At 53.5% G+C, this 13,048-nt stretch overlaps 1 protein-coding gene across 1 annotated transcript; it reads right to left on the bottom strand.

Annotated features, from left to right (window-relative positions):
• Nucleotides 1-866: 866 nt before the first annotated feature.
• Nucleotides 867-13,042, bottom strand: MMP15 (matrix metallopeptidase 15). The gene is made up of 7 exons (XM_056811767.1): nucleotides 12,911-13,042; nucleotides 12,272-12,433; nucleotides 11,506-11,750; nucleotides 10,492-10,630; nucleotides 7,538-7,688; nucleotides 6,493-6,608; nucleotides 867-4,760 (listed from the first exon to the last, which is right to left on the bottom strand). Exons 1-7 carry the CDS (start codon nucleotides 12,972-12,974, stop codon nucleotides 4,270-4,272), a joined length of 1,368 nt encoding a protein of 455 aa, XP_056667745.1. The 5' UTR covers nucleotides 12,975-13,042; the 3' UTR covers nucleotides 867-4,269.
• Between the last annotated feature and the right edge of the window lie 6 nt (nucleotides 13,043-13,048).

Below are 13,048 nucleotides of genomic sequence, written 5' to 3' on the forward strand. Positions count from 1 at the left end.
AGTCTGTCCTGCCTCTATCTCTTCCCCATCCTTGGCTTCCACCCAGGCTGGGTTCTCAGCCTGCCTGGGGAAGGCCCTAAGCTGGGCCAGAGAAGTGGGGAGGGGGTCAGGGACAGCTCCAGCTTTGTTTCCACAGGGAGGCTCCCTCCCACTCCTGGACTCGGGGGTGGGGACTGGAGCCAGAGCCTGCCCTTTCCCATGGGGAAGGTGAAAATAACTGAGAATGGCACATTCCTTCCCCCTCCTTCTCCTGCCCCCGGTCACAGAGCAGTCCCAGGGGCCTGGAGCTCTCCCTGGCCCCAAGTCCAAGCTGTCGCCCTGACATCTGGGCCCTTTTGGCATTAGTCAAACCCCTCCTGGCCAAAAGCCACCTTTAGTTATTTTTTTCCCCTTAACATCAGTTTTTTAAAGGATCAGTTCCAAGGCAGAAGAGCGGTAAGGGCTAGGCAATGGGGGTCAAGTGACTTGCCCAGGGTCACTCCGCTGGGACGTGTCCGAGGCCTCCTAGCTGCCCCCTCCTTTAGTACTGATGCTTCTTTTCTTCTGATAGGCCACCTCCAGAGGCAGGAGCCAGAGCGGAACAAAAGCAAACCAACCCAGGAGGCACTGAAAGAGGAGAAAGTATCCTGGCTTTGGAGTCAGAAGGCCTGGCTCCGACCCTGCATCATTGGCAAATCACTCCGTTCTGAGCCTCAAGTTTCCCATCTATGAAATGGGCATTCGCGATATTCACCAACACAGATCCCACAGGCTGTTGCAGGAACAGCCAGGTGCGAGGAGAGCTGAGGCTCCCAGGGTCCCCCCTGCGGCCCCTTTCCATTCCGAGTCCACGCCAGGCTCCCCCATCACAAACCAGGCCACACGTGTAGGAAGCGGTATGTACAATTTAATACGCTGCGCGTTATTTACAGAAATGTACACGGGGCCATCGAGCCAGCCTGGCCACGAAGCGGCCCACTGCCTGTCGGGGAGTGTCAGGGCCCCCCAGCAGGACCCCGGGGGAGGTGGGGACAGCAGAGGAGAAAGAACCAGCGGCCTTTGGGATCTCTGAGACGGGCAGGCAAGGGTTTGAGCGAACCCCTCCCGAGTGCCAGGACAGCCATTCCCGGCCCCCTTCACGGCCCCACCAACGAGGGGGTCCCTGGCCAGCTTCCGCCGAGGCCTCCCAGAGAGGAGAGGATGAGGAGGGCGCGTGGAGATCAGAGAGCCCAGCTTCCCAGTACCGTTTCCCACAGTGGCCGGAGACTCGTGTTTACTTTGGAGTGGGGAAGTAGGGAGGGGGAGGAGAGCAGATGCAAAGCAGGTCAAGGCATGAAGGGAGGACCTCTGGGACGGGGCCTCAGCGGCTGCAGCCCCTCCCGGGTCGGTGGGAGCCCCCAGGCAGAGCCCCGGGAGGAAGGGAGGCAGATAGGGCACTTCGGGGGTTCCATTTGGTCCTTCCCATCTTTGGTTGGCCAACGGAAGAATTCTTCCTCCAGACTGCTTGCCTTTCCCTTCTCTCCTTTCCCAGATCTAAACCCAGAAGCATCCCAGCGACACGAGCTCTAGAGGGGCCCCAGAGCCCCAGCAGCCACCGGGGGCCTGGAGAGGGTGACGCTGGGACAGAGAGCTGATGAAGGAAGACCTCTCCGGGCCAAGCAAGCAAGGCCCAGCGGCCACCGCCAGCGTCTACCTGAAAGAGAGGGCCGTGAGCCCCAAACGGACTCCACCGTGGCCTTGAGCGAAGCCATTCCAATGGGCCGGGAGGGGGGCCAGGCCTACACAGTCCATTTTCCGGCCTCCCCAAACCCCTTTGGATTTCTGGTTTAATCAGCGTTCCAGAGCCCCATTTCTTCCAAGTCACGTAGAGATGGAGGGTCCGAGGAGGCTCCCCCTCCGTCGGAGCCATGCAGAGGTGGCGGCTACCATTATCGCCAAGGAAAGAGATCAGTCCAAGCCACAACACATCCCTAGGACGAGTCACTCTGCAAACCTCTGTGGCAGAGCCCAGACATCCCTAATTTTTTTTTGTCTCCCGAGTCCCTTGGGTGACCGTTTGGAGAACCTCTTCCTTCTCAAAATCATATTTTTAAAGGAATAAAATCAAAGGCTGGCGATGACGAAGGAAACCAAAAGTTAGTGAAAATGAAGACGCCATTTTTCCCCCATTAGAGCTCACAGAACCCCTGAAATGCTCCCATGGACCCTTTGGGGGTTCAGATACTGCAGGTGAAGAACCCCTGATGCAGCCAAAAGATGGGGCTTAGGGCCCAAGTTTGAATCCTCTCTGTTGGTTTCTAACTCTGTAACTTCTTGTAAATCGCTTGCCCCCTTCCCCCTCTTAAAAAACAGACCCCCCCTTACCATCTGTCTTAGAATCAATCCTAAGTATCAGTTAGAAGGGTGGTAAGGGCTAGGCAATGGAGGTGAAGTGACTTGCCCAGGGTCACACAGCTAGGAAGCATCGGAGAGCACATTTGAACCCAGGACCTCCCATCTCCAGGCTTGACTCTCTTCCGAGCCCCCAGGTGCCCCTCGCTTGCCCTCTGGGTTCTAAGATGACTATATTGGAGTGGATGGTTTCTAAGGTTCCTTCTGGTGCTAAATTCTATACAGATCTGGAGCTAAGAATTCTTACGTGTGGTTTAGAGGCAGGAAGGCACCCTCAGTGAGTGGGATGGACAGGGAGAAAGAGGGTGATCCCCTGGATTGGGGGGGAGTGGAGAGAGGGTGGTTCCAAGCCTGGAGGCTGCTAACTCTGCAGACTCTATTTTGGTAACTCTTCCGGTTTCCTTTGTAATCCTATATGCAATTTATGTCCCCATTCTGGGAAAGGACACCCCAAAGTGGAGTCCCACAGGAGAGGCAAGGGAAGACGAGGGAGCTTCCTGTCTTAACCGAATGAGTTTTACTAATGAGGTGCTAAGGACGCCATGCAGAGTCAGCGTGGGGGTCTTGGGTTGGCTCTCTGGAAGGGGGAGACGTCACTCTTCTCCCTCATCCATCGCTCCTGCCCCTGGACAGCCATTCTTCAGGCAATGGTACTCTGACCCTGCTACCCTGCCTACAAGGGGAGGGGGAGCAAGGGCTGGGAGTAGCATTAGGGGAAAGCCCTGAATATTTGGTGCCACTCTGGACGTGCCTTTGACTAGGACCCAGGCAATTACATCTCCCTAGCTCAGAGGAGGCTGGGAGAAGAATCCCTAACCCCATTTATTTAAGGGATTCATCTGTTCTGCTGAGCTGAGCTAGGAGGGGCCCCTGGGGAGACACGGTCGTGTCCTCAGCCCCCAAAGTGGGACCAATCCAGGGCTGGGGGATTTCCCAGGCTACGCTCAAGACTCTTTCCTCAGGCAGGCTCCCCTAGGCTCCCTGCCTCGCTAAGCAACTGGTCTCCAAAGCAAACACGGACACCTGTACTGGCCTCTTGACTTCCTTGCATATCAGTCCAGAAGGAGCAAAGGAAGCAGGCCCAGGAACCAGGGCAGTGGCAGCCCCTATGGCTCCAGCACGGGAAAGGAGAGACGATGACCTGGACAGGACCCTAATTCTCACAGGCATAGGAGAAGGAGCACAAGATTTCAAGTCAGAACACCTGAGTTCAAATCTGGGCCCTGCCGCTCACTCTCTTTGAAGGCCTCATCTATAAAGGAAGATGACTGCCCAGGGTCCTCCCTATGAGGGAACAACAACTGGATTGAGAGGACCTTCAATGTCTGCCCTAAAGAAAGTGAGGAAGTGAAGGGAGTGGGGACCATTTCCACCTACACTCACTAAGTCGGGATGGGGGGAGCCCTACTGAGCTACCCCCAAAAAGAGGGAGAGAGAGAGAAGCATCTTAGTATAAATAGAGAAGGGGAATAGGTGAGGGAGTCTCCAGGCTGCTGCCAGTCTCTGGGGCTGGCAAAGCAAACATTTGTGTTAAGGATTGGTGATGGGCAGAAAACCACCCACAGCCATGGACGGAGATCAATGTCAGCATCAGCAGAAGTCATCAACAAACACAGTATATACATACACATCTATGGGTTAGCACCGTGTGGGATGGGATGAAGCAGGCTCCAGTTGTGACTGTGGCCTTGGTAGGTAGGTGGGTGGGTGGGTGGGTAGATGGATGGATAGGTGGGTGAATGGGTGGGTAGATGGATGGGTGGGTAGATGGATGAATGGGTAGATGGTGGATGGATGGATGGGTAGATGGTAGATGGATGGATGGGTAGATGGTAGATGGATGGATGGGTAGGTAGATGGATGGATAGGTGGGTAGATGGATGGATGGATGGGCTGAGGTCAGACCCACTCCTGCAAGGAGCGTTTGCAGTACAGCAGCATCCTTGGGGCTCCCTTCCTCTGCATTTGGATGATGACATAGATGAGACCCAAAATACAAAGCAGCAACACCAGCGGCACCAGCACCATGACCACATTCATGGTCCGTGTGTACTCGTCAATCTGCACCACCACACGGTTGCCACCGCCTTTGCTGTCATCCCCATAGTCTCCTTCTTCATCCTCTGACACCTCGTTCTCCTGTTCCTCCTCCCCGGGCCGCCTTGGGTAGCCCCTGTCCTCTTCTCTCTCCTCTTCCTCCCTGCCTCCCCCATTAGGGTTGAAGGGTGGCCGATGCAGGTCGGGCCAGCGTCGCCCAGAGTCAGGATCAGCTGTCTCCTCTTGGCAGCCCATGAAGTCCCGGAGGATGGACTTGGGGTATCCAGGCTCCATCCGTAGCCGCTCATTGTCAAATTTCCAGTATTTGGTGCCTTTGTAGAAGTAGGTGTAGGCTAGAGAAGGAGAGCAGAGTGAGAAGAGGTAGGGGATTGCAGCCATTGGGGGGAGGCACAGGGAAGACAAAGCTTTGACACATTATAGGACTATATAGGTCATGGGTTGTAGGGCTCTTAGGGGAGAAATCCAGACCTCTTGTTTTACAGAAGAAGAAACTGATGCTCAGAGGCCAGTCACACAGGTGGGCAGGTGCAGAGATGGGGAGTAACTCCGGTCCTCTGACCCCTACCTAGTTCTTTTGCCCTTTGTACCCAAGCTGCCCCCTCTAGCTTGGCGGCTTTAAAGAAAGCATTTTACAAGTACCTCACAGGGTTGCAGTGAGAATCAAATGAGATAATGTTGGTGAAAAGTACCTGGCACAAAGTGGGCACCAAATAAATGTTTATCCTTTCCCCTCTCCCAGCTTTATTCAATACAATTGGTTTCCTTTGCAATCTCATGGTTTTCACTTGATGCATTTAAAACCATGATTCTGAAGAGTTGTCATGGTTATCGTTGTCTTCTTCTTCCTCCTCTTCTTCTTTCTTCTCCTTCTCTCTCCCTCTTCCTCTTCTTCCTTCTCCTTTTCTCTCCCTCTTTTTCTTCTTCTTCTTCCTTCTCCTTTTTTCTCCCTCTTCCTCTTCTTCTTCTTCCTTCTCCTTTTCTCTCCCTCTTCCTCTTCTTCTTCTTCCTTCTCCTTTTCTCTCCCTCTTCCTCTTCTTCTTCCTTCTTTTCTCTCCCTCTTCCTCTTCTTTCTTCTCCCTCTTTCTTCTCTCTCCCTCTCCCTCTTCCTCTTCTTCTTTCTTCTCCTTCTTCCTTCTCCTTCTCTCTCCCTCTTCCTCTTCCCCTTCTGACTTAGAATTGATACTAAGTAAGGCAGAAGAGAACCCAGGACCTCCCATCTCTAAGCCTTGCTCTCTACCCACTGAGCCACCTCCGGTGCCATCCAAGGGCTCTAGGACTTTGGGCTCAGAACGAAGCCCAGACAGACAATCTCTGGGATTCTTTTCAGCCTTCAATCCTGTCGACTTAAGGACTTTGCCCGTCCTCGGTGACAGTCCTGAGCCATAAGCAAGTGAGTTTATGGAGCAGACACAGAATCTTCCCACTTGGCTACTCAGAAGGCCTCAAAGGGCTCCAATCTGGTCAGGAAGTAAAGGTTTTATTTTGGGATCTAATAAGGATGTTCTTGTTGTTGTTGTTGTCTGTTGATGTCTGACTCATCGTGACCCCATCTGGGGTTTTCTTGGCAGAGATACTGGAGGGATTTGCTGTTTCCTTCTCAGCTCACTGGACAGATGAGGAAACTGAGGCAAACAGGGTGAAGTGACTGGCCTGGGGTCACAGAGCTAGGATCTGAGCTCAGGGCTTCCTGACTCCAAGCCTGGTGCTCTGTCCATTGCGCTGACTCTGATAAGGACAGCCGGCATCTATCTGCAACCTGGTACTAAAGCTGCTACTGTCCCCATTTTACAGAGGAGAAAACGGAGGGCTACGGATGTTTCTCAGCAGCTAGTGAGGGTCCGAGGTGGGACTGGAGGATCCCAGATCCACCTAACTGGGGGTACCGATCATTGCATTCGCTGGTGCACAATGGCGATGCTGCCGGAATCTCAGGACCTCTCGGGCACCAGAGGGAAGGGAACAAACACTTCTAGAGCGCTGACACCGCGCTAGATGCTTTTTACAAACGTGAGCTTACTTGACGGGGAAGGAATAAGGCCAAACAGGGGTCTGGCTGCCTCATACCTGCATCGTTGCTTAGGAAGGCCCCCTTGGGAGAAGACGGCACTCCCTTCCAGACGCTGATGGGCTTAGGGTAGCCAGGGTCTCCTCGCTGAGTATCCTCATTAAAGCGCCAATACCTGTAAGTAACAGAGTCAAGAAAATGGGTTTCCAGAGCCCTAACAGGCTGATCCCCTCATCCCTTATTTAAAAAAAAAATTAGGGGACAACTAGGTGGCCAGAGAGCCAGACCTAGAGACCGGAGTTCAAATCTGACCTCAGACACGTCTTAGCTCTTCTGCCTTGGAACCAATACACAGTATTGATTTAAAAAAAAAATCAATTATTTATTTATTTTAAATTAATTTTAATTAATGTTCATTCACTCATTTTAAAATCTATTTTTCTAATTACATGTAAAACCAATTCTGACCATTCGTTTTTTTTAATTCTGAGTTCCAAATTCCCTCCCTCCCTTCTCTTCTCCCTCATCGAGAAGATAAACAACTCGATACAGGTTATACAAGTGCAGCCTGTTTCCATGAGTCAGGCTGCCATAACCCTCTCGTGATGACGAGGTTCTATGCTGCCGTGCCCAGCTGGAACCCCCTGGCCCAGAGCGGCCCAGATCTTCTCTCTCTTTGTGCTTCCAGGCTCTCATCTCACCCCGCCTTGGAGGGCAGGGCAGGGCAGGAAGGTTTAGAGTTAGGGGCACGTTGGGCCACGAGCTCCCCTCAGATAGTCCTACTCCCAGGCTGTCCTCAGAACGTGGGGGACCCCAGTTCTTGTAAAGGAAGAAAAACCCTCGTCTGTACCCACTTTCTGGGCAGACATCCCAAGGTAAGTGAGCACTGCTGGGCTGGGATGTCCCTTCTCCTCCAGGATGGGCTTCCCCCATATAGTCCTCTCTGGGCAAAAAAGAAAGAGAAAGTCCCCAGACCCCTACCGGCCCACCAGGGGGAAGAAGCAGATGTCGGAGTGAGAGCCAAGGGGCCCAGTGCCCTCATCGCCCGGCTCTGAGCCTCCTCCTCCAGACCACCAAACAGCCTCTGCTGCTTGCTTTGCTCACCTGTCCTCCTGGAAGAAAAACGTGTGCCCTGTGGGCTCCCACCAGATGGCCGTGTCGATGCGGTCGTAGGGTATGCCCAGCCCATAGCTTGTGAGAGGCTGGGGGTAACCGGACTCCAGGTTGGCCTCCCGGAAGAGCCAGTACTGATCCCCTGTAGATGGAGGCACACAAGAATAGGAGACAGTGAGACGATGGAAGAAGGCAGCAATAGAAGGCAAAGCTTTTAAGAAAAAAAAAATTAGGAAAGATGACTTTGGCAGTTGTGAGGAGGACAGGCTAGAGAAGAAAAATTGGTAAGTCCCAATAGAGTGTCATAATCGTCCCGGCAAGAGGACAAGGTCTTGATGTAAGATGGTGGTCCTGTCAATGGAAAGAAGGATGCAGAGAGCAGTAGGAGAACCGTGTGATCCAAGGGGATGGGTATTGGCTCTATAGTCTGAGAAACTCCGTTCAATTGCCATCTCTGATATTTACTACCCATGATATCTTAGGCAAGTCATTGTGGACCTCAGTTTCCTCATCTGCAAAATGAGGTGGTTGGACTACATGGTTTCTGAGGTTCCTTCCAGCTCTGTACCTCTTATTTTTTTCTGAGGAGACTAGAGTACCCTTGTCAACTGATGAGATATGAGGAGTGAGGGAGAGGGAAGAGTCGATGATGACTTGGGTCTTTCCAAAGTTTATAATCTAGGTGGAAAGACAGAAAAATGGAGAGGTTTGATAGAACCTTCATGCACATACATTTAAAGATGAGATTGTTTGGGTCTTAGGGAAGTACACAATGACTGAGAGAGAGAGAGAGAGAGAGAGAGAGAGAGAGAGAGAGAGAGAGAGAGAGAGAGAGAGAGGAAGAGAGAGAGAGGAAGAGGGGGAGAGGGGAGAGAGAGAGAGAGAAAGAGAGAGAGAGAGGAAGAGGGGGAGAGGGGAGAGAGAGAGAGAGAAAGAGAAAGAGAGAGAGAGAGAGAGAGAAATAGATAGGGAGAAGAGAGGGAGAGAGGGAGAGAAAGATGGAGGAAAGAGAAAGAGAGGAGAAAAAGGAGAGGAGAGAGATTGATAAGGGAGAGAGGGAGAGAGAGAGAGAGGAAGAGGGGGAGAGGGGAGAGAGAGAGAGGGAGAGAGAGAGAGAGAGAAATAGATAGGGAGAGAGAGGGAGAGAGGGAGAGAAAGATGGAGGAAAGAGAAAGAGAGGGAAAAAAGGAGAGGAGAGAGATTGATAAGGGAGAGAGGGAGAGAGAGAGAGAGAGAGAGAGAGAGAGAGAGAGAGAGAGAGAGAGAGAGAGAGAGAGAGAGAGAGAGAGAGAGAGAGAGAAAGAGAGAGAGAAGGAGGGAGAGGGAGATGAAGAGGGAGAGAAGGGGTAGGAGTGGGAGGGATAACGGAGAGGGACCTTATCTCTTTTCTCTATATTCTCTCACTTGGTGATCTCAAGAGTTCCTTTGGGTCCAAGGACCATGTTTAGACTATCCAACCCTATCTCTTTCCTGAGCTCCATTCCTGTATCGCCGTGTACCTCTTGGACATTTCAAACCGAGTATCCTGAAGGAACCTCCAACTCAACATATTCAAGAGGGCTCATTCTTTTCCCCGTAAAGCCACTCTTCTCAGCTTCCATGTTAACATCAAGGGCGCCACCATTCTTTGGGTCTCCCAGGTCTGCAGTCACAGTATCACCCTCAATATTTCCCTCTCTTGCCCGCCCCATTTATCCAATCACCCACATATCCGAGGCTTATTATTCTTCCTCCACCTCATCCTTGGCATATGGCCCCTTCTCCACATTCAGTCACCACCATGTCATCACCGCTCGCCTGAATGACTGCAATAGCCTTCTAATCCGTCTCTCTGCCTCCCTCCTCTCCTGACACTTGCCAAAATGGACTTCCCAAAGTATAGGTCCTGCCCCTGCCTGATACATTCCGGTAACTCCCCATGACCACTAGGATCCAATATAAATCTTTTCACAACTTCATTCCAGCTTTCCACTTTTGTTGAAAAAAAAAAATCCTAACCTTCCATTGTACAATCATTACTGTGTATTGGTTCCAAGGCAGAAGAGTGGTAAGGGCTAGGCAATGGGGGTCAAGTGACTTGCCCAGAACAGGGTCACACAGCTAGGAAGTGGCTGAGGCCAGATTTGAACCCAGGACCTCCTATTTCTAGGCCTGGCTCTCAATCCACTGAGCCCCCCCTCGTGGACCCCTTTCCAAACTTTTAACGTATGATTCCCTTCCACAGTCTCATCATACTGACCTATTTACTGCTCCTCACACACAACACTCCTCCCATCTCACTTCTGCTCTAGACGCCCGCCATATTTGGGACACGCCTCCCAGCCTTCTTTTAGGCCAACTCAAGGACTACTTCTTCAGGGAGCTTTTCCAGGTGCACCGAGCTGTCCCTCCAGCTCCAAATGCACCAGTTTTTGTCCACCTCAACTAAATGTTTGTTGATTGACTGGCTGGTTGTAGGGAACGGGATGGAAGTTGGACGGGATGGAAGAAGGAGACCCAGGGTGCTGTCTCGCCCTCCAGTGCCCAGGCTCTGAGCCATACGGTCTATTTCCTGCTCTCTCTGGGAAAGGGGATAGCTGTGAATTCTGCTCCCCTCAGGCAGAGGGCTACACTATATTCCACGCACGCTGGCAGGCTAGAGAGGCTGAAATCCAGCTCCTCCAGGGATGGAGCTGGGAAGAAGAGAAACCTGAACCCCGCCAGGGCCACCCCCCCCTCCCCTGCCCTGGTCCCACAGTGGCTGCAGCTCAGTTTCTCTTCCTTCCTCCCTCCCTTTGTCTCTCTTTACATTTGCAGATGGAGATGACCTCATCGAGCCCATAATGGGGAAAACATGAGTAGGGAGTCGGAGGCGCCAAGCCAGGCCCCCTCCCCGCATGGTGAAGAGGTCCCCCTCCTGGAGCCCACCTGCACCCCCTCCTCCTGGACCCGGCCAGCTGGCTCACCTTTGAAGAAGACAAAGCGTCCGTCCTGGCGCTCGTAGGCAGCGCTGATGTCACTGGGCAGTCCCCGCCAGAAGTGCCCGATGGCCATGGGGTAGTTGTCCAACACCCGGTTGTGCCGGACCCTCCAGAACCAGCGGCCCTAGGAGGGAGAGGAGGCTTTGAGCGGCTGCCCAGCCCTGGGAACCCCACTAGGTCCGGGACTCTCTCTGTCTCTCTTCTCTCTGTGTCCCTGTGTCTGTCTGTCTGTCTGTCTCTTCTCTCTGTCTCCTTCACCCCCTCTCTCTCCCCCTCCTCTTCTCTGTCTCTCTCTCTCTCTGTGTCCCTGTCTGTCTGTCTGTCTGTCTCTTCTGTCTCCTTCCTCCCCCCTCTCCCTCCCCTTCTCTCTCTCTTCTCTCTGTCTCTGTCTCTCTCTCTCAGTGGGTCATGGGAGCTGGCCCTGCCTTATGGACAATCGGGGATGGGGGTGGGGGTGGGGGGAGGGGGAGGCAGAGACCAGGGCAGCTGGACCCACAGGAAGGAGGAAGAGCAGAATTTCTGATTGGAGAGGAGAAAGCGATGGCCAAGTGAGCAGAGAGGAGGTAGAAAGAAACGCTGAGAAGCTTGAGAGAGAGGAGGGAGTCCTGAAGAGAAAGGGGGCAGTTGGGACTAAAGGAGATCCATCAGGTGCCTCAAGAATGACTAAAACAGGTGCAGCGAAGTGACTCAGTGAACGGGGTTCCAGGCCTAGAGACAGGACAGGAGGTCCTGGGTTCAAATCTGGCCTCAGACCCTTCCTAGCTGGGTGACCCTGGGCCCTCTGCGGTGGCGTCTCTCCTTTCCTTCCCTGTCCTCTGGCCTTTGGAGACCGGAGTCTCCCCTGGCTGAGCGTCAAGCCCTGCCCACGAACAAGGGACTTCTTTCAGACGTTCCTGATTGGTGGGGCACCAGGGATCCCTCCTAGAGGTCCCAGCACCCACAGGTGCAAGCGGGGCTCAGGAAAGGGCCCAGGAGGGGGAGCTCCAAGGGGCTCTTCACCTTGAACACGAACATCTCCCCTCGTAACATGGCTACGGTGTCAAAGTTCCCGTCGCAGATGTTGGGGCCATATTGGTCTGGCCTCTCGGTGGCTCTTGGAGGGCCTGGTTTGGAGGGTCGGTCTGGCTTCCCCCCTGGGGGCTGGGGGGGTGGTGGTCTGGGCGGGCGGTGGTCAGGCCGGCCGGGGCGTCTCGGTGGCACTGTAGGAAGGGGCCTGGTGGGCTGAGGTTGGCCATCCGGGGTACCTAAGACATGGAAGAGAGGAACCGAAGGAAAGATGTGAAAGAGGGAGCCAGCGTTGGCCACCCTCAAGCCCAATGAAGAGAGCCCCAGCCGCTTTAGTAGATCAAACAGAGACAGTATGGCGCGATGGAGAGAGCCCAGGGCTGAAGACTTGGGTTCGAGTCTTGGCTCCTATTTATCAGCTGTTTTTACATCTCCAGGAATGTTTCCTCACTAGAAAACGAGGGAACCAGACTTCTAAGGTGCCTAAAACCCTCTATCCTACCTATAATCTATATTGTCCAGGAAGGAATTAAAGTTGCTGGGGACCCAACGACAGATGCTGTGAGGAGAGCGCAAGGAAGACAGAGAGATGGTTTCTACGTTAGGGCAGCTCATCGTTGAACGAGAAAACAGGACGAAACCCAAGAAAGAAGACACCAATTGGAAGAAACCTGATGAACTCGACCGTAGAAATGGTGAAACCCTAATTAGGAAGGACGGGCTTGGCCTCTACCTACCCACCCACGTAAACCGAGCTCACCATAGAGCTGCTGGATGCCCCGGAGGTCATCTTCAGGCAGCTGGAAGTTGTCGGTGTCCATCCATTGGTAGAAGGGTGCCATGATGGCGCTGGGGTTGTTGGAGTGCTCCAGCCCCAGAGCATGGCCCAGCTCATGCACAGCCACCAGGAAGAGGTTGTTTCCTGAGGCAAAAGGAGAGGCGTTAGGCTCTTTCCCAGGTCTTTGCTTGCAACTGGCAGGGCTTAAGAGGGCATATACCAGGGGGGCAGCGGATAGAGAGTCAGGGTTGGAGATGGGTTCAAATCTGATCTCACACTTCCCAGCTATGGTATTGGAGGGTGACGGAAACTCTCCAAGCCCGTCTGGCAAGTCGTGGAGAGCCCGTGGCTGGACGCCCATCCTGAGGACGTGCCAGACCTCGCGGACATGGTGTTATCTGTGACTCCTGGCTCTACTTTGGACCTTGGAGAAGCTACTTCCCCCCTCAGGACCTCAGTTTCCCCTCTGTCTCGTGGTCCCTTCGGGGGGATGGCTGGAAGGAGCAATGAGATCATGGGCATACAAGTGCTCTGGCAGGATGGATGTGAGAGGAGAGCCGGACCCCAGGACCCGGCTGGAGGGCCTCCTCCCTACCCCCGGCCCCTTATCCTTGGCCTCACCATGGAGGTCTGTGTTGGAGAAGGTCCAGGGTTCATCGGCATCAAAATGGGTGTCTCCTCCCATGCCTGGGCCGGGGAAGTAGGCATGGGCCAGAAAGCCTCCCACGCCGTCGAAGGGGGAGCTGTCGCCATGGAAAC

Source organism: Monodelphis domestica, chromosome 1 (assembly GCF_027887165.1).
Source record: "Monodelphis domestica isolate mMonDom1 chromosome 1, mMonDom1.pri, whole genome shotgun sequence".
Lineage (NCBI taxonomy): Eukaryota > Metazoa > Chordata > Mammalia > Didelphimorphia > Didelphidae > Monodelphis > Monodelphis domestica.